This window comes from Gymnoscopelus braueri (assembly GCF_963280865.1).
Source record: "Gymnoscopelus braueri genome assembly, chromosome: 11".
Lineage (NCBI taxonomy): Eukaryota > Metazoa > Chordata > Actinopteri > Myctophiformes > Myctophidae > Gymnoscopelus > Gymnoscopelus braueri.
In genome coordinates this window covers 23,846,417-23,872,146 of record NC_137613.1, presented here as the reverse complement: position 1 = coordinate 23,872,146, position 25,730 = coordinate 23,846,417, and the positions used below count along the sequence as shown (strand labels likewise).

Below are 25,730 nucleotides of genomic sequence, written 5' to 3'. Positions count from 1 at the left end.
TTCACTGCAACCTCCACCTGTGTGACCAGAGCGCCTCCTCCTGTTCGCCTGTAGGTGTCACTCTATGCCCTCTCAGACAGTTAGTCAGTAGCACTGCAAATGGCATGTGAATGGAGATGTTTTGAAGGTCTGTTGTGACTCCTAGACACCATCTGGGTTTACAGTTGAGCACATTCACCAATTCTCAGATATCTGGCACTGGCTTCCAGTGAGTCACATCATTTATTTTCCAAAATACATCACTGACTTGCCTTTACATTATGAATCTTTGAGAAGTCACAAATCCTCCGGGATCGGTCTAATTACATTTGAAACACACAATCACAATCAAAACGGAGTACTTTTAAAGCAAAAACAGAAGGTTCAAATACAAATGTTAATCTCATCTACATTATCATCTGATTAATCCCTTGATGCAAAATGTTGAACTGTATTGAGCTGATAGAGTGCAGCTTCGTTAACCTACTGTATAGCTGCATTTTAATGCCTCTTGTTTTTATTTTATTCCTTCTATGCTTTATGTCTCTGTAAATGTCTTTAAAATACCCTTTTGTAAAGCACTTTGAATTGCCTACAAAATAAACTTGTCCTGCTCATATTCCTTTGCCTTTCACAGGTTTGCTCGAGGAGGGAACGTCGCTCTGTTTCCAGACCCGTACCCTTCAAGCCCCTCACCATTGGGCCAATCACCTGTAAGTATCAATAATCAACAATTTAAGCATTGGGAGTACAAGAATCTGAAATACTGACAATGTTAAGTTAACTAAATGTGTTTTTTCTCTTTGCTTTTTGATCTTCAGGGGACACACTAGTGGAGTGAACCTTGGACATCTTTAAATGACTCCAATATACACTATACTGTAGTTTATATTATATTATTTTATATTGCATTTTAATTTTGACTTTTAATTTAATTTGACTACAAAAACTAATACGGTGTGTTTTCCAGAAATTCTATTATTCTCAGCTTCCCTAAGCTGTCCACAATCAAATGAGTATTTTGCTTTGGCTATTTTGTTTATTTCTCTTACAAAAATAAATGAAAAAATAAATAAAAAATGAGTTGTACTTTTTTTCTTATAAAGAAAATAAATCACAATTTGATGAATGAAATAAAGTAAAATACATGATGACTAATATTTTACCAATATCAAAATGAATATGATTTCTATTGTATGTCTCGATGATAAATTGAATACATAGGACTACAATGGAAACAAGTCATCATTGTGTTATCCTTTTAGGCATTTCTTACGTACTGTTTGCAACTTGTTAATAAAGTATTCAATCAATCAATCAATATGTAGCTGCTGTAGTCTAAATGTATATGAAATGTTGTATGTAATCTTGGGTTTTGTAACACAAGTTAATAATTTATCTTATTATATTAAGGGCAATCTGGGAACCCAGAGCCAGTGAGAATGAAAAACAGCGCCCTCTGCTGTTTGTACTATCTATTAAGGGTGACATTGTAACACAGTGCTTTATATGGTCAATCCTAGGCAAGGCTAGGCCTGAATATGTATTTTCACAATGCTTGTTAAAGTGTGTATCTGCCATTGTTAACCATGTAAGAACACTAACACGTGAGCACTGCTTAAGGGATTCCATTTCTCAGGGGAGAGACAAAGGGATGACAGTTGCGATATGTCTCTGGGGTTAGAAACAACAGAGTGAGTGAGATGAGATAGGTTATTGTTTGGAGTCTTTGACAATTGAATATTCCCCTCAAACTAAGAGCTCACTTGAACTATAATGGTTATACATATAAATGTCAAAAGGCACCTTTTCCATCTATAATTATAACATTTGATTTGCCATCTACTCTACAGTGTATTTATAACAACGCGACACCGCCATATAGAGAAAAAAAATTTGCATACTAAGTGCTTGTCTATTTTTATTGGCTCTCATTTGAATGTGCAATGCTAGAATTGTCCATCCCATGTCAATTGCCCACCAATCAATTAGCTACGTATGAATTGAAATAATGAGGGATGAAATAGTGATGTGTCATGGGCCTACAACCTGACTTTTCCCCAGGTGTCCTAGCGACCGTCGTCAAGTGACAGTGGAGGAGAGCGGTTCTTCCCTCCGGGCCCGTTTCTCTGCCCTGCTCTTCCTGTTCCAGGGAAACTACAGAGATGTCTACCTTCACTGCAACCTCCACCTGTGTGACCAGAGCGCCTCCTCCTGTTCGCCTGTAGGTGTCACTCTATGCCCTCTCAGACAGTTAGTCAGTAGCACTGCAAATGGCATGTGAATGGAGATGTTTTGAAGGTCTGTTGTGACTCCTAGACACCATCTGGGTTTACAGTTGAGCACATTCACCAATTCTCAGATATCTGGCACTGGCTTCCAGTGAGTCACATCATTTATTTTCCAAAATACATCACTGACTTGCCTTTACATTATGAATCTTTGAGAAGTCACAAATCCTCCGGGATCGGTCTAATTACATTTGAAACACACAATCACAATCAAAACGGAGTACTTTTAAAGCAAAAACAGAAGGTTCAAATACAAATGTTAATCTCATCTACATTATCATCTGATTAATCCCTTGATGCAAAATGTTGAACTGTATTGAGCTGATAGAGTGCAGCTTCGTTAACCTACTGTATAGCTGCATTTTAATGCCTCTTGTTTTTATTTTATTCCTTCTATGCTTTATGTCTCTGTAAATGTCTTTAAAATACCCTTTTGTAAAGCACTTTGAATTGCCTACAAAATAAACTTGTCCTGCTCATATTCCTTTGCCTTTCACAGGTTTGCTCGAGGAGGGAACGTCGCTCTGTTTCCAGACCCGTACCCTTCAAGCCCCTCACCATTGGGCCAATCACCTGTAAGTATCAATAATCAACAATTTAAGCATTGGGAGTACAAGAATCTGAAATACTGACAATGTTAAGTTAACTAAATGTGTTTTTTCTCTTTGCTTTTTGATCTTCAGGGGACACACTAGTGGAGTGAACCTTGGACATCTTTAAATGACTCCAATATACACTATACTGTAGTTTATATTATATTATTTTATATTGCATTTTAATTTTGACTTTTAATTTAATTTGACTACAAAAACTAATACGGTGTGTTTTCCAGAAATTCTATTATTCTCAGCTTCCCTAAGCTGTCCACAATCAAATGAGTATTTTGCTTTGGCTATTTTGTTTATTTCTCTTACAAAAATAAATGAAAAAATAAATAAAAAATGAGTTGTACTTTTTTTCTTATAAAGAAAATAAATCACAATTTGATGAATGAAATAAAGTAAAATACATGATGACTAATATTTTACCAATATCAAAATGAATATGATTTCTATTGTATGTCTCGATGATAAATTGAATACATAGGACTACAATGGAAACAAGTCATCATTGTGTTATCCTTTTAGGCATTTCTTACGTACTGTTTGCAACTTGTTAATAAAGTATTCAATCAATCAATCAATATGTAGCTGCTGTAGTCTAAATGTATATGAAATGTTGTATGTAATCTTGGGTTTTGTAACACAAGTTAATAATTTATCTTATTATATTAAGGGCAATCTGGGAACCCAGAGCCAGTGAGAATGAAAAACAGCGCCCTCTGCTGTTTGTACTATCTATTAAGGGTGACATTGTAACACAGTGCTTTATATGGTCAATCCTAGGCAAGGCTAGGCCTGAATATGTATTTTCACAATGCTTGTTAAAGTGTGTATCTGCCATTGTTAACCATGTAAGAACACTAACACGTGAGCACTGCTTAAGGGATTCCATTTCTCAGGGGAGAGACAAAGGGATGACAGTTGCGATATGTCTCTGGGGTTAGAAACAACAGAGTGAGTGAGATGAGATAGGTTATTGTTTGGAGTCTTTGACAATTGAATATTCCCCTCAAACTAAGAGCTCACTTGAACTATAATGGTTATACATATAAATGTCAAAAGGCACCTTTTCCATCTATAATTATAACATTTGATTTGCCATCTACTCTACAGTGTATTTATAACAACGCGACACCGCCATATAGAGAAAAAAAAGGGGTGAAAAAGCCCTGCAGGGTTGATCTACCACAGCGGACCTCTGGTCAGCATCCCCTTCCAGCTGTGGGAATCTGCCACCTACAACACAGAAAATAAACAAACAAAAAAAACAGTATGTACGATCTGCACTATACCCCAGTAGATCTTTATTTTTATATTTCGGAAACCAGTCCAAAACTGTTACTTTTCAGGAAATGGAAAAACACATACAAAGTTGAAATATGGAGATAAAGTTGAAATTCTGTCCGACCGCGACGATACCTGGAATCAGGAGGACAACAGATGGATGCTTAACATGTTTCCACGCAGTTGGTCTCTCACCTGCATTCTCTTGTGAAGAAACCTCAGTTTCTGGCTGAGAGAGTCGATCTCCTGAGAAGACAGAGAGGACATTCTGCTGTTGGACTAAAGCTGTATGCAGAGGACACATTTTACCCACAGAGATCAATAGAGTATAAATTATAAACTGTATCGCATCAGTAGTCGGTATCGACCAATACGCAAGTTATGGGTATCAGAATCGGTATGGGGAAGGAACAAAATGGTAACGGTACATCTCTAAAATGTAACCACATTAACTGCTGTCCCTATTTTCAGCATTTTCAAGATTTTTCCAAATCTTTAAAAAATAGCAGATCTACTAGCTCAAAACGCATTGCATCGCAGCGTGTCGTGACAGCACATCATAAAGCGTTTTAGCCGAGTCTATTACTGTGCTTATTGGAGAGAGTGCAGGGGCAATAATACCTGGTTGAGTTTCTCATGATGTCTGAGTTTGATTTGAGGCAGGAGATCCTCCAGTCTCTGAATCTAAATAGAGAAACATTGTGTCACGTTAATGTTTATTTGTATTTTTTTTACAATATGAAACAAGCAATTACTGTCAATGTGTGCTTGCCTGAGTTGCCTCTATATTTTCCTTGTGTCCCTTCTTTGACGCCATGTGATGTCACATTATGATATAGCGGTTTCCTGATCATTAAAACTCTGTTTAAAATCGCAATTATTTTTGCCACAATAATCGTGACATGTAATTTTCATATCGTCCCATCCCTAGTTAGCAGACATAGGTAGTATACAGAAGTTCTGTATACTGACTAAATTTGGGGGGAAACAACAATGATTACAATGTCATCGTTTTGAGTGCAAACCCTTATTGTTTGTGATGTGAGTATGCTGGTGACTTGCAACTGTATGTGTTGAACACATTTAACGATTTAACTTCTCAATTAATTAAGCATTAACATTATGCCTGTTTACTCCATTATTATACAATATGGTTTAGTGTGCTGTACCCTCCTGTCAATGGTCTGGAGTCTGGTCTTCATACTCTTGTTGATCATTGTCATGGCAACCGTTCTGGGTTTGGGACGAACTGTAAACACAGAATAAACACTGACAGCACGCTGACCATATCTTTCCTTATGTACCGTCTTCAATAAAAAACAGCAACAACAATTAATTAATTAACCAATGTGGCAAGTAATTGGATCATAAGAGAACACAGAGATACACAGCATCACATTAACATAAATGTGAAGTTGTATCCAACATTTCTCCAGTATACCAATGTATAATAAAAGTAGATTAAGTGATTTTCTTTGGTTAAACTAAGTGTTAAATATCTCTATATTCTGATGGTACTCATTGCTATAGAATGTTTGCTCAGTAACAGGAGTCGCCATGTCTCTCCAGCTCTTTATTAACCAGAAAATGCATTTTCAGGTCGGGATACCAATTGTATCCAATCAGGATAGAGAACTCAGACAGGACACAGATTAGACAAGTGAAATTGGAAGTGAGGACACAAAGAAATGAGCAGACAAAATTGGAACACTGATTGGCTGAAATTTTTAAACCCACTTGAAAATTTATTTTCTGTTCAATGAAAAGCTGGAGAGACTCCCGTTACTGAACAAACACTCTATAGCAATGATTACCATCAGAAAATAGTGTTTTAACCAAAATATGTTTTGTTTTAACCACAAAAAAAAAGTCACATACCCTACCTTTAAACATGCTGAGAATGTTTGGTACTGTATATTATATATCATATACCGAGGTTCATATCTGCATAAATAATGAAGAGAACATCAGTTGAGTTAATTCTCACCATGTTGGAAGATGTTGGCGACTTCCAGCACGTATGGCCTATAATGACAATGTGTCAAAATCAATATCAATGCAGAAATTCTGCTTTAAAGCACTTCTCTATAGGCTTGCTTTTATGTAGAAGGAATATCTTACATGTTTGTACATTTGTATAAAGCTGTCATCTGTCAGGCATATTTATTTTGTCTTGTAAAGAACTTTGTTAGATCAGACACAGTACTAAGACAGTGGCAAGTCTAAAAACAAAAGGATTTCCAACCTAATCACAGCTCAGAGACCAGACTTCCATACTGAGAACAAACACATAAGGCTACATACTGTACCACTGTGAGACAGAACTTACATGTGCTTACTGTTGGCAGGAATAGAGCTGTTCAGGGGAATCAGATAGCCACGGTGGTTCCTTATCTGGAGAGACAGACAGACAGATCACACACAGGGTCCTATCGTGTGCGCCGCCTTACCCCTTAACTAAACGTATGAGCCATATTTTACCATTTCGAAAAACATTTTAAAATAGTTCAAATAGCTGCATCGACACGTGAGCTTATAGATCGGCTATTTGAACTATTTAAAAATGTTTTTCAAAATAGTGAAAAATGGCTAAAACGTTTAGGGATATGGGGTAATGAGGCGCACAAGATAGGGCCCAAAGTCCCATAGCCAAAAAAAAAACAAGTGTGAATTATAAGATTCTTATAGATTATTAAAAAAAGAAAACTGATCAGTTAGTCCGTCCAACCACCACTTTAGTCCCAAACAATGTCTCAACAACTACTGTCTGGATCGCCAGGGAGTTTGCTGTGTGCATTTCGTGCTCCCTGGAGGATGAACCCTATTTGGAGACCCCATGGCCTTTCCTCTAGCGCCACCCTCAGGCTAAAAAATCTCAACTGTGCACACAAGATGGTTCATGATTACATTCAGATTGCCATGAATGTACTCATATTCACGCCCCCTCCTGATGCCAACCTCCTGTAGCCTGGTAAACCCTCCCTCCGGAAATCTCATTTCCATTTGATTTCACTTCTGAAATCGAATGGAAATGAGATTTCCGGAGGGAGGGTTTACCAGGCTAAACCTCCTGGACATCCCCAAAGAAACAAACCTGGGGTGACAAGGCCTTCTCAGCGGCCGCCCCCTCCCTCTGGAACTCACTCCCAGCTCACATCAAAGATGCCTCCACCCTCGCCACGTTCAAAACCACACTCATAACCCACCTTTTCAGACTTGCATGCCCTAACCAATCCTAATCCCCCCTTTTGTTTACTGTACCTTTACTTCTATAGTTTTTAACCTTTTAACTAGTTTTTCCTAATAAAGTTGTTTTTACTTTGTTGCTGTTTTGTAAAGTGACTTTGAGCAATCAGAAAAGCGCTATATAAACGGTATGTATCATTATTATTATTATTAATGACCAAACCCTGGACAAACACCCCTCCAGGGGATGACAGCCTGCCCTTGTTTTTGTGGGGAAATGAAATTAATGCCTTACCTTGAATGTGATATCAGCCATGTTCAGCCCAAAAGTGCTGGCAATGATCTTAAAGGACAGAGCATAAAGTTTAGTTGATTGGACATTTTAAAAGACAAATAATATGATGTGCACTTTGTTAAGGATAAAACACGAAGTCATGGACTTATTTCCCATATGGTCCTTGCTAGAACCTGGGCGAAATGTTTCTATACTGTATGCCACAATAATAAGCTTTTAGTTTTTTAATGTATACAGAAAAGCTCTGTCCATAGTTGTTCAACCAATGGCCCTTGAGCTTAAAAAATAAAGTGGTGTATCATGCCCTTGCCACCATGTTTTGTGGTCATTTGTGTGTGTCATTTTGAAAACCATGAATTAATGTAGTAAGGCAGGACAGCCGCGGCAACCATGTCTGATATGGATTAAAATAACAAGCAGACGTAATATTCCCTCACACTTAACCCCCCCCACACACACACACACACACACACCTGGAACATGAACATTGCAGCAACCATCAATGGAAAACTGCAACATCGTGGCAGTGACTGGCCCGTGCTTGCTGTTGCTCCCCGATGCCATATTGAAAACGCTCTAGCAGGTGAAACAGTCACTTATCCTTCCGGACCCCTCTCTCACATTCACAATGTCAAAACCCCATCCACCACCCCAAACACACCCACCTGCTTGACCACAGCAGCCTCTACTGCTTGGGGAATGGACACTTCCTTCAAAGCCACCACTTTGTCATCTGAAATACAAGCCACAACTAAAGGTCAATTCATCCCCACAGCTTTTGAATTAGAATAATCTGCCAAGTAACTTGAGACAGACAGAGACACACACACACACACACACACACGACTCCTTACCCTCCTTCAAAACTGCAATAAGAGCACCTGTCTGCAATTTGTAACTGGTCCTAGAAAAGTCCTCCAAGCTTAGCACCCAGAAAGGACCCCCCCCCCCACCACCAAATGTTTACTGTACATACACCTTCATTGCTACTAGTGTTGATTATGTCTTGCATATTATTGTATGTCTTTAAAATGTATTAATGAATTGAATACACAGGACCACAATGGATACAAGCCCCTAATGCTTTTTGTGTTATCCTTTTAACAATCATTGTAAACCGTACCCCTCTCTCTCTCTCTCTCTCTCTCTGAATGGTACAGGTCTAACTGCCACTCAAGAGGAGAATATAGCCCTGTTGCTATGGAAACGGTTTTGTGTACAGATAGCATTCAAACAATGAAACAACCTTCTGAAAGAAAGAAAAGCAGACAGAAAGGTATACAAACCGTTCTTGTCTAGCCTCAGCAGTGCAATCCAAGCCTTTGAGAAAAGAGATTTGTCCAAACTGACATTAGACATGTCTTGTTCTGCAGGTCCGACACAACAAGTCGCACTTAACATCAGCAGCCTACTCCTCTCACTTCGGAAATCACAGTCAAGCCCAGCAGCCCCATCAATCCTCCTGCACGTACGAGTGCGTTATTACGGTAATGGTGGAATTTCAGAATAAAAGCTGTTTAGAATTAACCCACCTGAGGCCGATTATACAAATGCCTTTTAAACTAAAACCAGTAGGCTAGTTCTCCATCTTTTTTGGGTCAAGGACCTCCAAATTGATTGATAGATATATGGCTGCGGACCTCCTCCATCTGGAAATGTTTTGTGCCAGGGACCCTCAGAAGAGCAGATTTGTATTAAAAACACTTTCAAGATTAAAAAAAAATAGCAGATGTACAAGCTCCGTGCCATGCTGTGAGCTTGTAGATCTGCTATTTTTTAATAGCCAACGCTAAAATCTAAAATGGAACAGATGCTTTCCCGGTTTTAATGGGTTAAAACAAGATGTTCTGCATTTACTATGTAATTTGTGAATGTAATTCATTATTACTACCCACCTCTGCTCAGAATCTTGTCTCCCAGATAATAATAGGGACATTCTGAGGTTGAATTTCAAAGTTAAAGGAGTAGTTCACCCAAAAAGGACTTATTTTCTATCAATTACACACCCTATGAAGCCTTGAATTCATGGAGATTTTTTTTTTTTTTGTCGCATTCCTAAGCGAAGCCCTACAATTGTGACCAGTGTGGGACAAGGTTCAGCACAACCCTTGGTCTCAAAAAACACCAGGGTATTCATAAAGGGGAGAAGCCCTACCACTGTGACCAGTGTGGGACATGGTTAAACACCATCAGTGGTCTAAAAAAAACACCAGAAAATTCATACAGAAGAGAAACCCTACCACTGTGATCAGTATGGGACAAGGTTCAGATGGAGAGGTAATCTCAAAATTCACCAGAGGGTTCATACAGGAGAGAAGCCCTACCAGTGTGACCAGTGTGGGACAAGGTCCAGCACAACCGGTCGTCTAAAACAACATCAGCGCATCCATACGAGAGAAGCCCATTAACTGCAACTTGTGTGGGGATAGTTTCCATTATTGAAGTACTCTAAGGTTAAAGAATCATGAGGATTCACACAGAGGGAAATCATTTTACTTATGAAGTGGAACTATCTTCAACACACACATACAGACGTATGAGCCAGCTCCTTCCAATGTACATTAGGCCTGTCCCCGACTAAGGATTTGTTTAGTCGAATCTAATTGGCGACTAATTGTCAATAGTCGACTGGCAGTTGAGTAAAAAATTTTTTAGGGACAAAATAAATTTTATTTCAAAGGGCCAAGTCTACACAGTTTGTTTTGTGTCTCCAGCAGAGTTTCTAGTGTCTCTATCTCTCTATGGAAGAGGTTGCACATGAACTCTGCAGCCGCACTGAGGCGCTCCAACACAAACAATACCAATACAAAGACGAGGAATAAGAAGAAAAAAGTGGAAGTTACGTGTGGTTGCAGGTGTAGACTTGGCCGAAAAACAATTTAAAACATTTTTGGGCATTAAAAAAAAAAGAAAAAAAAAAAAACTTTTTTATTTTTTTTTTCCGACTATATTCGACTAAGAGACACGCAGTCGACTCGGACCCCCCGCGATTAACCAGTCGACTTAGTCGAGGTCAGGCCTAATGTACATACAGTGGAAAAAGCTTTGATCATTTATGTGAATAAACATGAATGGAAATCACAGAGAAAACCTACTAATACAAACAAGTGGGAAGATTTTTTGATGGAGTAAAGCATTAAAATGTTATCGGTGAAACTAAAGTTGGAAAAAGCTGCTCTGTAAAGTCTCACCACGAACACCAGGCTTTGGACAATGTAGAGATACGCGTGTAGGCGTGTTCTCTCCTCCACGTCATCAGTGCCCATACCATAGGTGGGGTTGGCGAAAGGTCCTTTCTGTGTGGAGTTTGCATGTTCTCCCCGTGTCTCCTAGGGTAGGTACCCTCACAAAAACATGCAGTAATCCTGGTCACTATACTGCCTCCCCCTGGCCAGCCGGGGCGCCTGATGGAGGGGAAAGGAACTGGTTGGAATAACGTGTTCCTTCCACGCGCTACGTCCAACCAGGGAACCTCTCCCCTGTCAGGTGACAAGAAGGTCAGTTGGCTCTCATGCATTGAAGGAGGCATGAGCTCGGCCCTGGCCTCCCTAGGTTGGCAGAGGGAAGGTAGTGCCCAGGATTACATAGACAATTGGCACTGGGTGTAAAAAAATAGGGTTACAAAATCGTGGGATAAAAAAAAAAAAAAAAAATGTAGAGATACGCTCACTGACACAACCCTGCACGGGTTTAACATCACCCGCGGGTCCAACAGACGTTTTTTAGTTCAGTACAATTTCAAAAGATTGTAAAAAGAAATGTCATCAATAAAAAAAAATCTGACATTTTTCAAAATCATGAATAAATTCAAAAGAATCTCAGAAATTCCATAAACGTGAAAGACTTCAGAATAAGTGAAAATAGCAGATCTACAAGCTCACAATGTGTCACATCTTGACACATTGTGAGTTTGTAGATCTGCTATTTTCACTAGTTTGGGTCCCAGGGAGACATCACATTTCAATTTTGGGTCTCGAGAAAAAGGTTTGGGAACCACTGTGTTACGATAACAGTGGAATTCCAGAATAAAAGCCACCTTTAAAACTTTATTATACTAAAACTCAGAAATGTATTAATTGAAAATAGCATTAATTCCACTTCTCTCACAAAATATAACAGATATTCTGACCTCGGATGTAAACATTTAAGCAATTTATTCAACAACAAAAAAGTATTTAAAGAAAACACGGAGGCCAACCGGGTGCTCACAGGAGATAAAAATGTCCGAGCACTCAAAACACGTGGAGCAGAGGAAGTAAAGTTAAAACTAATGTTATTATATAGAAATTGACAACATGTTTTTACCAGTTAAGGTCTTCATCGGGGTGAGAACTGATGGTAGACCTTAACTGGTCGAAATATGATGGCAATTTAGAATAAAATTTGTTTTAACTTTACTTCCTCTGCTCCACATTTTGTGAGTTCTCGGATCTCCTCTTCTTTTTTAAAACAAAAAAAGTATCACCATAGAATTGACATGGGAGAGAGAGTCCTTTCAATGCAACAAAAACAAGTCAATAGAAACACATGTGTCTGTTGAAACCAGTGCTGATTCTTCTTCATTTTTCAGGCTAGGCCTGACTGGGTCGCCTCAACTCTGAAAGAAACAGGTGGATAATTAACAGATGCACGGATGCTGAAAATAGCTGATCTATAATGCAAAGACATAGGCCTAGTGAGCTTGTAGATCTGCTATTTTGCTGAAAATGACACCGTCGTACGAGTATAAATGAAATAATACACTGCATGTTTACAGAATATATTCACTTTCCATTCCTCTATAACTAACTATTTTATTCATCATTCACGATTGAAAAATAAATAAAACATATTTGGGCACATTTATGATATTGTCATTGTTGGGCAGAAACCTTGTATGTTCACATTCATGCCCTATTTTAGACTGTGGCAAAAAAATAGATGATCTACAAAATTCATGTGTTGCATCGTGACACGTGTGAGCTTGTACAGTACATCTACCATTTTTGCTATTTATTTTGCCTACAGCATAATGACTTGCCCAAAATAGGAAGTCGGGTTGAATGCGGTTAGTTGTTGTTGGGGCATTTGTCACTGTACATTTGCACAGTTAAGTCTGTCTTTGGGTTTCATAAATCGTTGCCGTCAGGCAGAAACCAGCCATTTTCCACATTTTTATTTCCATAAATCAGTGCTATTGAACACCCTTTACGTCTGTGTGTTGATTACAAAAATATTTAACCAATTAAAAGTATTAAAAAGCGCTTCTGACAAAACCAGCTAACTCCATTGGATCCTCAAACTTTCCGCTAACTCCACCAAAGGGGGGTGGAGTTAGCTGGTTTTGCTGACTCCAGGCTCCACCCCCTTTGACCTCCAACCTCATTGGGAGCTTGTTCTTATCAGTGATGAACAAAACCTCCTAACTTATTTTTTGTTTTTGTCATTTCCTGAAAAATTAACATTTTGGAGTTAGCTGGTTTCTGCCCGACAGCAGAGAAATATTATACAATTAAAAGTATTAACGAGAGCTTGTGACTAAATAACAACCACTGTATCCACATTGGTTATTTTTTCTATGAACTCATTGAGTGCCAGAATATATATATATATATTTTAAACGTTTGGCAATTCTGGCACTCAATTGTACTACCTATGAGTATGTAAAAGAACAAAAACGAATAAACAATAATTATTTCTATATTATGTTGTCCCAGAGTTTTTTTCAAAGTAAAAAAAAAGTGCTTAGGAAGCGAGATACAGCCTTTTTCAGTTATACGTTAAACAAGGAGTGGATGGAGCTGCAAATCTTCAGATAATTATACCTTGGGTTCTGAACATGTTATTTAATTTTTTTTTACAATTTTTTCAAAAACACGTCAAACACGTCATTGGCACGTTGCGCCATAGCGGTACAAACACGTGAAACGCGTTAATGGCACTCAATGAGTTAACTGAAAAGTAACGGTGTTGAACTTGTATATACTATACAAGGTTACTGCAATACAGCGATAAAATATTCGCGCTGCGTTTCGAACTTGTAGATCTGCTACTTTTGATGCTTTTGTGTGACGCTTGTAGTATGATCAAATAGGGCGTTACTTTACGAGAAAACACTTTGAATATGGAAAGAAGAGGTTTCTGCCGGACAGCAACAATATTATGACTGCCAGAGAACGGGCTTCATCATCATCATGTTCCTGGTGCTCTACATACAGCTAACCAGTTGAAGAAATTGCAGATTGAGGCTTTAACCTTTGCTTTTATTAAATACCCGGGACCATTAGGATTTTATTAAAGATGCCTCTGACACAGGTAATTACTAGTGTGATCAATTCAAGCACTCTTTAATCCTTTAATCCTATTGCTATCGAGCTTGTGGATCTGCTACTTTTGGTGCTTTTGTGTGACGCTGTAGTATGATCAAGTACGTTAATTTACGAGAAAACCCCAAAAGTTTTAATATAGAGATAGGAGGTTTCTGCCGGACAGCAACAATATTATGACTGCATCATCATCATCATCAAGGTGTGGAAAAGACAAAATAGCCACTCTTGTGTCTTTACCGGGGATTTCGTGCGGCCAGAATTCCTCACACATAGGGCATCGTGGTTCTGCTCTTCCTTTAAAGTATCTGGCTACACATGGGTTGTGCATCCTTGCTCCACATGTAGGATTGTCACACATTTGGCACTGAAAAGAGGTCAGAATTCATACAATGAGGCCTCATACATTCAAATACAAGACAAAGATGTTTCACACAAATCAACAATCTCTTCAAAAGGAGCATGTACAGTGGTTTATAGTTTGTTGAAACTTTGAAGATACTGTCATAAGGTTACATTTTCAAGGTTTCTTCATTGTTACATCTTGTGTACGGGTACATAAATGTCACTCACCGAAGATAGCAGATCTAAAAGCTGACAATGCGACGTGACGTGTTGGGAGCGTGTAAGATGTGCTATTTTCGGCGAGCAACACCATTGTGTGACAAAGTGTGAATCAGGCTTAATTCCTCTCACTAAACCATACCCGTTGGGGGATATGATCACCCAAAGTGAGCAGTTTTAATGCGCTGTGAACAGACAGTATATCAGGGATGGAGAGTGAGTTTGTACTCTGTAGTGTGTACAACACACACGCACATCCCGTCGCCGCGTCGTGGAGCCACAGAACACACACAAACACCCGTGCATATACAGATCTAACAGAGATGCGCGGATAGGGTTTATCGTCAACCGAATCCGCATATACATGTTCATTATCCACCCGCCATCCGACTGCGGTTAATTATACCATCCTATTTCTAGATCTGCACCGACCACATCAAATTATTATTATTTTCCTGACGTTAGTTTTCTTACAAACAATGTTACTCACCACTGTCTGTCGCGATGTAGTGACTGTATACAATCCATATCTATGGTAACAACAAGACGGAGCTTGAAGCATTTATTTTACTTTCGCTTTTAACTTGATTTGTTGCCATGTCTGCGTTTTATAAGCGACTTTTGGGGTAATTTGGTGCTTGTTTTGGGCTTGTTTTCATAGACCTTGCTGCTTATTTCTCTCGCAGAATCTGGCAACACTGGCTACAGCCGGTACAAAGACCCCTTGCAGTAGGCGGCTAATTTGTGCCTGATGTAAAATGACGTGATATTAAAATAGTACAAGTCGCGCTTTTTAAAAGCTATAATAGGCCTATAGATTGATATATTAATGTAATTCCCACATTTTTTCACCCGCGGTTTATCCAATATTAATTCATTATTATATTTGATTGACCCAAATCGACCCAAACTGCGGTTAACTGCGGCAACCGCGGCTAAAACCGCGATCCGCGCATCTCTAACGTAGATCTACGCCAAAGATCGGTAACAAACACAGTAAAAAACGCTGGATGATTTGGATGCATAGTACCTGCCTGGCACTCAATGTGTTAACTACAGTACAAGACAAAGTAGTAATGTACCTGCAAGCCGATGTTGTGGCAGATTTTGCAAACTTTGACCTGGTCTTGATACATTGTGCGGATGTACGGTTCCATCTCTATAATGCATCTGGTGGACAAAGTGTAGAAACCCTGTTTCTAAATAAAGACAGAAAAACAAACAAATCAATACAAAACAGGAAATGTCAATCAGTTGTATGTGCCATGGCCATCTAAGATCTAAACTAAACAAGGTTTTGGACCCATGAGGTCTATCAAAAAACATAAATCATATTTATTTTAATATTAAAGCAGCACTAAGAAACTTATTTTTTTTTATTAATACAATACAATTTTGTCCAATCTGTATGATAGAGTATGTTAAACCCATTAAGACCTGGAACGCATCTGTGTCACTTTAGATTTCTTTGGCTATGCAAAAATAGCAGATATACAAGCTCATAGCGCGGCACCGAGTGCCGCTCTATGAGCTTGTAGATCTGCTATTTTTGAAAAATCTTGACTTGACTTTTCTTTTTTTTTTTCAAAAAACTGTTTGGATTTAGAAAACATTCTTAAGAATCGCCTTAGGTCTTAATGGGTTAATACAATAGGGGTGGTTGTATTTTGTCTCCATGCTCTTCTATTGACACATTTAGATCGTGTCAAAGGTCATGTCTCACCTAGACACAGGATCAGACACAAATTTTGACCTGATGGTCGAGATTCAATGTATCCCCTGAGCAGGCAGGCTCAGGGATGGTTACAATTCCAGCACTTGCGTATTTAGTAAGATGGTCAAGTGAAATGTCATGATTGTGACAGCCCTAGTAGTAAGTCTACATTGGATTGTTATGACATTATAGCTGACAATAAAATCCTTGCAGCTCTGCATCTACAGTAACTCTGTCCCCTTCACTGCTAAGAGGGTGCATCCAGTGATGTTTCTTTCGTGTCCTTACAGGTTTTCCTTGTTTTTTTTTAAAGCTCCAATCCATAAGTTTTACATATCTCGCAAAAGAGAAAGGTACAGTAATTGCAACAATGTCTGAACTACAATAAAGAGGGCGGCATATCTAGACTAGAGTCCAATCCAGTGCACCGTCTGCTTCAAGTGACTTGTCCTGCCTGACACGAGGATCTACTTGGGAGATCACCTCCAACAACTTCAAATGTAATAGTTATTGTATTAACACATTGGGTGCCAGAGGTTTATTAAAATATTATACGTTGAGTGCCTGCATTTCTTCCATCCACTTGCGTTATACGTTTCGTGCTGTAGAAGCCCCGACGCGGAAGTGCATGTAAACAAAGCGTGCGTGCGAGACGGCGGAGGGTCCCGACTAACGCCTGGAACAATAATATTTCTAACGCGATCCTCCATTGCAGCGTGATCGCCGATCGAAAACGGCTCGTTTCCACCACGTTAAAAATAAATGGAGATATTAAGCTTTTAGTCAAGGAGATAACATTGAAAACGCCGACCGGAAGGATTTTTGACATGGAGCCAGATCCAGCCTCTTCTTCTCAGAAACTCCTTGGGTGATGTCAAAGTTTCGTTTTAGCGCCCCACGTGGCCCACATGTATAAAAATAGAATTGGGTCAAAAACGGTCCGGACCGTTTTCGGCACTTCTCGTTTGGATCCTCAAAAACGGTCCGGACCGTTTTTGGCATTCAATGTGTTAACATACTCTACCATCTAATTTTTTTTTAACTATTCATCAAAATTACTCCCGGATTGTGAGTTTAAAACAAGAACACTGGGCGTTTGCACAGGATTCAGCCATGACAGCCGTTAGATTTTTAAGCTCCTGTCCATGAGTCCGTTATCGAGTGAATTCTGCAAAACAGGCTGCCTCTGGCATATGGTACACTTGTGTAAAGTAAATGAACCCAAACATTATTTTAAACCTTTTTGCAGATATTTCCAGGTTATGTTATACAGTAATACACACAACACAAGCACCCTCTAGTGCATTGGTACCCAAAAGAGAAGTTTGATGTCTCCCCGGGTCCCAAACTAGTGAAAATAGCAGAACTACAAGCTCCCTGTTATTTTCACTAATTCATAAAAGTCCACCAGGGGGGTCCCCACCTGGTTTTAGGGGGTTCGCCAGATGACAGTGAAGTGACACTTTAAGGACTAAAGACTGGTCAAACATTGGCCAAATTGTCAAATAAAATAAGAAAGAGGCAAAAATTGCAGATCTACAATGTTGTGAGCTTGTAGATCTGCTGTTTTCACAATATTTATCCGTGGAACTGAGTCAAACTAAATGTAATGCCTCAACTCCTACATTCCAAGTGCTTATCAGGGTGGGGGGGTCCCCAGTTCAAATATGATTATTTTGGAGGGTCCCCAGTTCAAATATGATTATTTTGGGGGGGTCCCCAGTTCAAATAGAATTATTTTGGGGATTGTTTTGGGGGGTCCGCAGTTTGACTTAGAATATAATTATTTTGGGGGTCACAGCCTGAAAAGGTTGAGAAGCACTGCTCTAGTGGACAGAAATTACACATTGCGTCTTTCGAACCTGACTGAGCCACTTGTCCTGTACGAGTCGACTCAGCAGGTGCTCCGTGTCGCTCTTCTTCAGCTTCTTGGTCTGCATGCTGTCAGTGCTGTTCAGGATGTCGGTGGAAGAGGCTATCCCATCATCAGATCCCACAATGAGGTCCATCTGAAACACACACACACACACATTTATGGCCAAGTCCTATTATGCGATTTGTGATCGGTGTGAAAGGAGCCCCGCACACAAGCCGTGTTTCCTTAAAGGGGCCACACCATGAATTTCATTTTTTCTTTGGGGGGGGGGGGGATTTTTTGGGCTCCCCAGTGTCTCTTATATATATTATTTTATATCTTATAATATATTTTTTTAACATTCAGTCATTCATTCTCATTTCAGAGATTTTCAGAATGGGCGTGTCTGAACAGGCCATTTCAGAATGGCAAGGCAAGTGACATCACTTGCCTTGCCATTGCATTGATGATGGCCAGACAGAATTGCTCAGTAGCCCCCCCCTGCCCAAAAGGACGTTTTGGTATTGCAGCTGAAAAAGCTTGGAATGACAGACAGTCAGATTGTGAGAAAAAATATCTGGATGTTTTTTAGGCTTACAACCTGTTTAAAACGTATTAGGGGGAAATATTTATATATAATATATATTTTTTAAATTCATGGTGTGGCCCCTTTAACATTAACAATTAACACAATATGTAAAATGATGATGACTTACTACTGTAATCATATTGTTCCTGCTGTTCTACATAAGACATCACAGAATGAGGCTTTAACCTTTGCTTTTATGACATTTATGGAACAACCTTCTAAACATATTGCTAGGTTGACCACTTCAAATGCTCTAATCTTGAAACCTTATGATTACCAAGCGGCCGCTCAACCTCCTGAGCCACTACCACCCCCAGTATTAACAATATAGACCAGGGGTCTTCAACAGGGGGTCCGGGACCCCCAGGGGGTCCTCAGAGTAACTACAGGGGTTCCGCCAAATCTTTGTGTGATGGGGAAGATTAGCCGAAAATAGCCGATCTACAAGCTCACAACACGAGGCGTTGTGAGCTTGCAGATCGGCTATTTTCGGAGAGTTGGGGAAAAAGAGCAGACGAAGTACAGAGCCAGCGGTCAAGTTGACTAAATATTGAGGGTTTAAAAGGTTAAAAATACACTTTAACACGAGTCCAACATATTAATAGAAGGTAATGTCAAACAAGTCTATGAAGCTATCGATGAAATCTATCAAAAAGTTTAATCTGCAACACAACTTTAAACAGTACGTAGTGGGGGTCCCTGCTTCATCTCTCTCTCAGCTAAGGGGTCCATGGCCTGAGAAACGTTGAAGAGCCCTGGCATAGACAGCTGAACTGCGTTTACTCTGTCCAGAGCTATGATATGTGCACACGGCAATATTAATCCTATATTCGAATTGGCTTGACGGAGGGACGGCCGTATTATGCCACATTTACTCAAATAGAAACTACATTCATCCTTAATTAGCTGAAGGAATTCTGTGGTCTGGAGTTCTCACAGCTTGCCATAGGAAGTCGTCATGAGCCCTGATATGCCATAATGTCCATGAGACTCATGAACGGTTGTGGATAAATGTGTCCACAAGAATTCTGATGTTATTTTGTAAGCGTTCAACTCACCGTTTTCCTGAATAGCTCCAGTTCGTTGTCAGCATAATCTGACGACATCCTGGAGATGTCCGTCTCAGCCATGTTCACCTGGGAATCAAGTCAACACACTGTTGGTCTCGGTGGCAAGTACATTTTCTATTTAAGATGGCCTAACATTATTTAAGTCAGGTTTTTCTTTTCAACCTTAGCTGTATTTTCCTAGTTGTTGCCATAATGCTGTTATGACAAAAAACTGCAGTACTTCCTTCAATGTTCACATGCTGGAATTACCATTTGGATGGGGCCACACATGAGATATACTGTATAAAACAAATGTCATTCAACACTACTTATAAACTGCAATCTTCTGATTATAGCATAGGCTGTTATTACTATGCTATTCCAGGACGTGCCGGTAGATAGCCAGCTAATGCATTAATCACATCCCTTGTATGCTTCTGGCTGGAGACCTGTGTTTCATCATGACTTGCCCCTCTCAGCCCTCAATGTCCTGTCTCTTCCATCCAAATAAAGCAAAGCTGTATAATAGAAAGGTAAATAAATAAATGTATGTTTTAGCCAAATATCACTACTTTATTCAGGAAAATCCTATACCATTCTCCATCTTCTTTTCTATTTCTAAAACCTATGTAGCCTTGCCTTTACCATACGTGTAGATGGCAGCACAGCCTCTCTGGGTGGCAACCAGTCATCTCCCATACAATTGTTTTTAAATGCTCAGTTTTAAATGAACAGGATTTTGCCTGTATATGAGAATAAAGGCCAAGCTAAAAGACATTTTTACATGTCCTTTCATTAATAGATTTTAATGAATAGATAAAACATCAAAACAAACAGCACAGTGGTGCATTTAGTGACTAACCAAGGCGTAATGCTGCAGACCGTCCTCTTCAGACATTCCCTTCCTGATCTGCATGAACAGGGGCTGCAGCGGAGCGTTGATGGTATCAATGAACTGATCCAGTCTGTCCGGAGAGTAGGTTGCTGCGACAAACAAGTGGACATGATCATGAAAGGTTTACTTGACGATCAGTTGTACAAATAATTGTGATTAAGACGCACTGTGGGAGACGCACTCCACACACGTGAGGAAAAAGGCTCAGCAGCGACTGTACTGGCTCCGCCGCCTGAAGAAGCTCGGAGTAGGACGTCGCATCCTCAGGCTGTACTACAACAGTTCTGTCGAAGGCATCCTAACAGGCTGTGTCACGGCCTGGTACGGGAACTGCACTGCCCGAGAAAAGGTCAGCCTACAACGAGTAGTGCGATCGGCAGAGCGGATAATGGGAATCGAGCTCCCAGCGCTCCAGGAACTGTACAAAAAGCGGTGCGTGGTCAAAGCCAAGCGCATCATCAAGGACAAGCACCACCCAAGTCATAGACTGTTCAACCCCCTACAACGACCGCGACCGGGCAAGGGGCTCTACCGCAGTATCAAGAGTTCCACCACCAGATTTTGGTGTAGTTTCAATCCAGCCGCTGTCAGAATGCTGAATGGGGCATAAGCCTGGATGAGTTCAGCAGCCTGACAGCAGGCGGCGCAGACTTTTCTGGCTCTTCCTGAACACACCTGTGGATTATACCAGGGACAATGACTTGGACTTTAGCCCCCCCCTCGGACACACCTGTGGACTACACCAGGTACAAATGACTTTTTGTTGCACTCCCTCATGGAGCTACATGCGGATTATACTAGGGTCAGTCCACTCTAGGTGGACACGCACTGACCTTTTGCACCTTAATCCCTTGTATAACGCACTGACTTTTTTTGGGTCTTTTTATTGTGCTCCTTAAGCACCTTAACGTCCTTTGTCTATCATGCACAGTATAAGTATAACATGCACAGTACAATACATTGCTGCTATGCTCAGGCACCTTAGTTTAGTTTTTTTAGTTTTTATTTATTATCTCAGGTAATTTGTAAATATGTAGATAACTTGTCTGGCCTTCTGTTGCTCTCTTGTTTTTGATCTCCTTCCCACCTGCCCCCCACCCTCTTCTTCTCCCCCCCCCCTCTTCTTTCTATGGAAACTAACGTTGCGATGGGAACGATGTACAAAAAAGAATTTCACCCACTTTTTTACCTTGTAAACCTGTGATGTGACAATAAAACTGATTCTGATTCTGATTCTGATTAAGGATGCGTGTTTTTGATATCGAGCATTGGAACCTAGAAATAAAGAATTACATTTGTGTTTGGCTTTTAAGTCTCGTAAATAAAACAAGATGGCAAATTACTTCAGTATAAAAAGAAATGACAGACATGTTGAATAACTTTATACTTTCAGAAAAGTGTGTGGAAACAGCCAATCTACAAGCTTACAATGCGACCTGTTGAGAGCTAGTAGATCTGCTATTTACGCATTTTATAATAATAAAATAATAATAATAAATAAACGTAATAAAATGTAATATGTAATACAGAGGCTTGTCACAATTATTACAAAATGGCCTAATCGTATTTCTTTTAGATAATCGCAATTATTTGCATAATCGGCATAATCGTTTCCATGTTGAAAAATGTTCATACGTTTTCAAACATTTTACAAAAATAGCAGAAATAGCAGATCACCAAGCTTACAACGCATCACTTTGTGACACATTCTATTTTAAAAGTATAACATTTTTAAATATGTCAGTAATTTCTTATTTATTTGTCACATCTGCCCTGTTCAATGTTTTATTACGAAGCCTAAAAGGCAAAACAGAAAATTAAGTTTTTATTCATATGTTCCAATACTATCAGAAATAATTATCCAAGGTCTATAGGCTTGTCTATTTTGTTTTACAAAATGTCAGTAAAGCCATTTGGAATACAAATGTTCAAGCACTTGAGGAAGAATTATAGATTATACTATATTGTTGTTATGGCTGTTTATATCTAACCTTAGTATTTTACCATCACTTAATAGTACTATATATAATACATTATTAAATGACATGATATTTGGTAGCCTGTAGGAGCCAAGATGTCTCCGCTAGGCCTGATAGCTATTGTTTTTGTTACAGCCCGTCTGTTATGGTTCAGCTTGTCCTTGTAGCAGCTATATATATATATATATATATATATATATATATATATAACTATGGTCTGAGCCCTGTGCTCGTGGGCAGAACAACCGTACCGCCGATCTGTGTCAGACTGTGTGTCTAACGTACTTCTCCTCATGATATCATGTACATTAAAGCATACCATCACCACCTAGAATATTGTCTCTCGACTCCCATTACCTCATCAATTACTGATTGATCCACAATTCCACGACACACTCAATTCAAGCTACACCACCTGACTTCATGATGTTAAATGGAACCACACTGCACAGCGTACACACACACACACTTTGAGTGGCAGCCTGGCAGGTACACCCACGCATCACCTCAGAGACTTCTTCATACTGTATGTGCCCCAGGGACACATTAGCACATGATCATGAACTCTATACAATTCATGCACTCACCAGCACCACACTACATGACATAATACACACCTCATTCTAAGGACCGCAATGGAAAGAAGCTGTAAGCTTTTTTTTACGTTTTCCTTTTGACTATGGTGGGTCAGATGTATGTTGCATATGATGTGACATACGTTTTATTTCATGATCAATAAAGATATAAATCAATCAACCATGCATAAAGCGAAAGTTTAAGTATACATAAAATATCACACCGTTGTGTGCCTCACAGCAATGCTGGTGGAGCTTCCTCGCCTCCACCTCGTCGACCATGCCATTGGACATCATAGTTTGTAGGAACCTCCGGTGGCTGTCAGTCATAGCTCGCGCCATATCTGGACTGTCTTTGAGACCAAAAATAACAGTGGTTATACAATAATCAACTGAAATCACATTTTGAGGCCCAATATGGAATTGTTTTGCACATATAAATTATTATAAGCACATACATTCTTACAGACTTTGATTTGTAAAATATTCCATTTTGAACTTTCCCCATCATCATTGTGACACACTGTCACTGTATCGATCATTAGCATATGCACACCATGAGAGGAATATTAACTAACTAACTATGTTAGTAACTACCAATATTTACAAGCGACTTTACAGGAAAAAGCCCACAGTTGCTTATAATAAGCGGACTTGGCAACACAGTTTGTAATCTTTGGGACCCCCCAATCTGCACTTTAAAATCCTCAGTGTTAATTTAACTCTGAGAGAGTAAATAGACAGACATTTGTCACAGCCTCGCTCAGCACGATTACATGGAGCTCCGGCCTGCCAGGCCGGGCCAGAGAGACCATCGTGGGACTTAGACTAGTTATCAACGTGGTGTCCGGGGACCCCGAGGGGTCCTTGAGGGGGTTCCAGGGGGTCTCCAGCAAAGTTGTTAGGAACCTCCAAATGGACCTCAGGGGTCTGGGCACACGGGTCCATTTGGTTCCATGTGTACACTCTTTAACACTAAGGATTTTACAGTGTAGATTGGGGGTCCCAATAATATTCCCTCACGATTGACAAACCGGTTCTTTTGGGGGCTTTATTTCATAGACCATTGTTTCTCTCATGAAATGTGGGAACAGCGATTACAAATCATATCAAATGGAGGTCCGTGGCCAAATGCGTATCAAACTGGGGGACCCCCCACCATTCATTTCAAAGGGTCCTTGAAATTAAAAAGGGTTGAGAATCAGTGGTCTAAACAGTTCAAAAACAGAGCAAATACAAAACACTATGGTACCATTTGTCTTCATTTAAATTAAGAGCATCTGTCAAATCACAACGCTGCTGCTGCAGTTCAATTACGTAGAATTACACATAACCACGTTGACATTACATTTTAATTGATTCATTCATTGTCTTGGCAAATGCTATTTTTTAGATTAATATTCGTCTCTTTAGTAGTGTTGCCATGTCCGCTTACTATAAGCGACCTTGGGCTTCTTTTCCTGTAAAGTTGCTTTAAATATTGGTGGTTGCGTTTTTTTGGGGCTCGTTTCTAAAGTGTACTTGTTTATTAAGGCTTGCTTCCAAATGTTTTAATTATTATTTAAACCAGCGGTTCTCAAATATTTTCATGAGAATGTTTTGTGCCAGGGAGCATTTGTGATGTTAGAATGTTTCAAAAAATATTCCATATATTCCACATTTTATTGCAAGAGTTTAAAAAAAATAGCAGATGTACAAGCTCACAACGCCTGGCACTTTTCAAATAGCCTAAGTTTAAAGTGCTCATGTGGCCTCCAAGGCTAGGTTGCTTCTTTGGGGCTTGTTTTCCTAGACCTGGTTGCTTATTTCTCTCACAAAATATGGCAACGCTGCTCCTCAGTTTAATCACTGAGGGGGCTACCAGGAAGTTTACAGAAAATTAGCAACCCACTTGCTAGCATGCTTGCTATCCTTCACCACCATGTCATCATTTTAAAACAAACCGAACCACTGTTTCCTTGGGTGGATACCAGTTACAGCAGTTAGCTCCCAGAACTTGAGTCGGTGTTTTTTGTGACGCATTTTATTACTCACTTTCACTCGCTTTGTCCAACTTCATCAGCCTGCAGGAAGAAGCTGCAGTGAGTGCAGTGCAGCAACAGCCCGCGCCTTCGCATGCGATACACACAAATGGGTGCCCTATCGAATCCAGTGACCGGCGGGGGCGCGGTTTCGCAATTTCTGCAATTGATTGATTGAATATTTTATTAGACATAATGTAAAAACAGCACAAGTACAGTTAATAATGTACTTGTGTTAGACTAAAAGGTCCGTCCAAAAAAGTCCTTGCGGTCTTGTTTCCATCGAGGTCCTTAGTATTCAATTCATAGTCATATATAGTAGCACCAACAGTTCAAATATCAACTAATACAGAAAAGATAACACTATAATACTACTATGTACTACACTATATACTACAATAAACCACATGATATTGGATAGAACTTGGAGGTATAGTCATTTGAGCCGTGTAGCCACTGCAAACATATTGACTAAATTACTGTTTACCGGTAAGTCTTACTAGCTGTGGACATGTCATTTACAGAGAGGATTTCTGATCTACACACA

The 25,730-nt window shown here is 39.6% G+C and overlaps 2 protein-coding genes across 3 annotated transcripts; both read right to left on the bottom strand.

The window, feature by feature from the left end:
* Nucleotides 1-4,008: 4,008 nt before the first annotated feature.
* On the bottom strand, nt 4,009-8,408 carry LOC308094774 (uncharacterized protein). The gene is made up of 8 exons (XM_080441600.1): nt 8,303-8,408; nt 7,638-7,685; nt 6,486-6,550; nt 6,144-6,181; nt 5,326-5,405; nt 4,778-4,840; nt 4,352-4,402; nt 4,009-4,108 (listed from the first exon to the last, which is right to left on the bottom strand). Exons 2-8 carry the CDS (start codon nt 7,656-7,658, stop codon nt 4,055-4,057), a joined length of 372 nt encoding a protein of 123 aa, XP_080297726.1. The 5' UTR covers nt 7,659-7,685; nt 8,303-8,408; the 3' UTR covers nt 4,009-4,054.
* Nucleotides 8,409-11,767: 3,359 nt separating this feature from the next.
* Nucleotides 11,768-25,286, bottom strand: nsmce1 (NSE1 homolog, SMC5-SMC6 complex component). Of its 2 annotated transcripts, none has more exons than XM_080442026.1 (8): nt 25,197-25,286; nt 23,387-23,515; nt 20,576-20,697; nt 19,723-19,800; nt 18,083-18,229; nt 15,589-15,705; nt 14,183-14,309; nt 11,768-12,234 (listed from the first exon to the last, which is right to left on the bottom strand). In XM_080442026.1, exons 1-8 carry the CDS (start codon nt 25,219-25,221, stop codon nt 12,209-12,211), a joined length of 771 nt encoding a protein of 256 aa, XP_080298152.1. In that variant the 5' UTR covers nt 25,222-25,286; the 3' UTR covers nt 11,768-12,208. The 2 variants fall into 2 exon arrangements, with proteins under 2 accessions (XP_080298152.1, XP_080298153.1); XM_080442027.1 differs by having other exon boundaries at nt 23,402-23,515.
* Nucleotides 25,287-25,730: the final 444 nt, after the last annotated feature.

Excerpts from the sequence above, each read along its gene's own strand:
- LOC308094774 (XM_080441600.1), bottom strand. The coding sequence starts at position 7,658 with ATGGCTGATATCACATTCAAG. Across the intron at positions 5,406-6,143 it reads CGCCAACATCTTCCAACATG|TTCGTCCCAAACCCAGAACG; the intron begins GTGAGAATTAAC and ends CTGTGTTTACAG. Across the intron at positions 4,403-4,777 it reads ATCATGAGAAACTCAACCAG|GAGATCGACTCTCTCAGCCA; the intron begins GTATTATTGCCC and ends CTGTCTTCTCAG.
- nsmce1 (XM_080442026.1), bottom strand. The coding sequence starts at position 25,221 with ATGAAGTTGGACAAAGCGAGTGAAA. Across the intron at positions 19,801-20,575 it reads GTCTGCAGCATTACGCCTTG|GTGAACATGGCTGAGACGGA; the intron begins GTTAGTCACTAA and ends CTTGATTCCCAG. Across the intron at positions 18,230-19,722 it reads TGGAGCTATTCAGGAAAACG|ATGGACCTCATTGTGGGATC; the intron begins GTGAGTTGAACG and ends TGTGTGTTTCAG.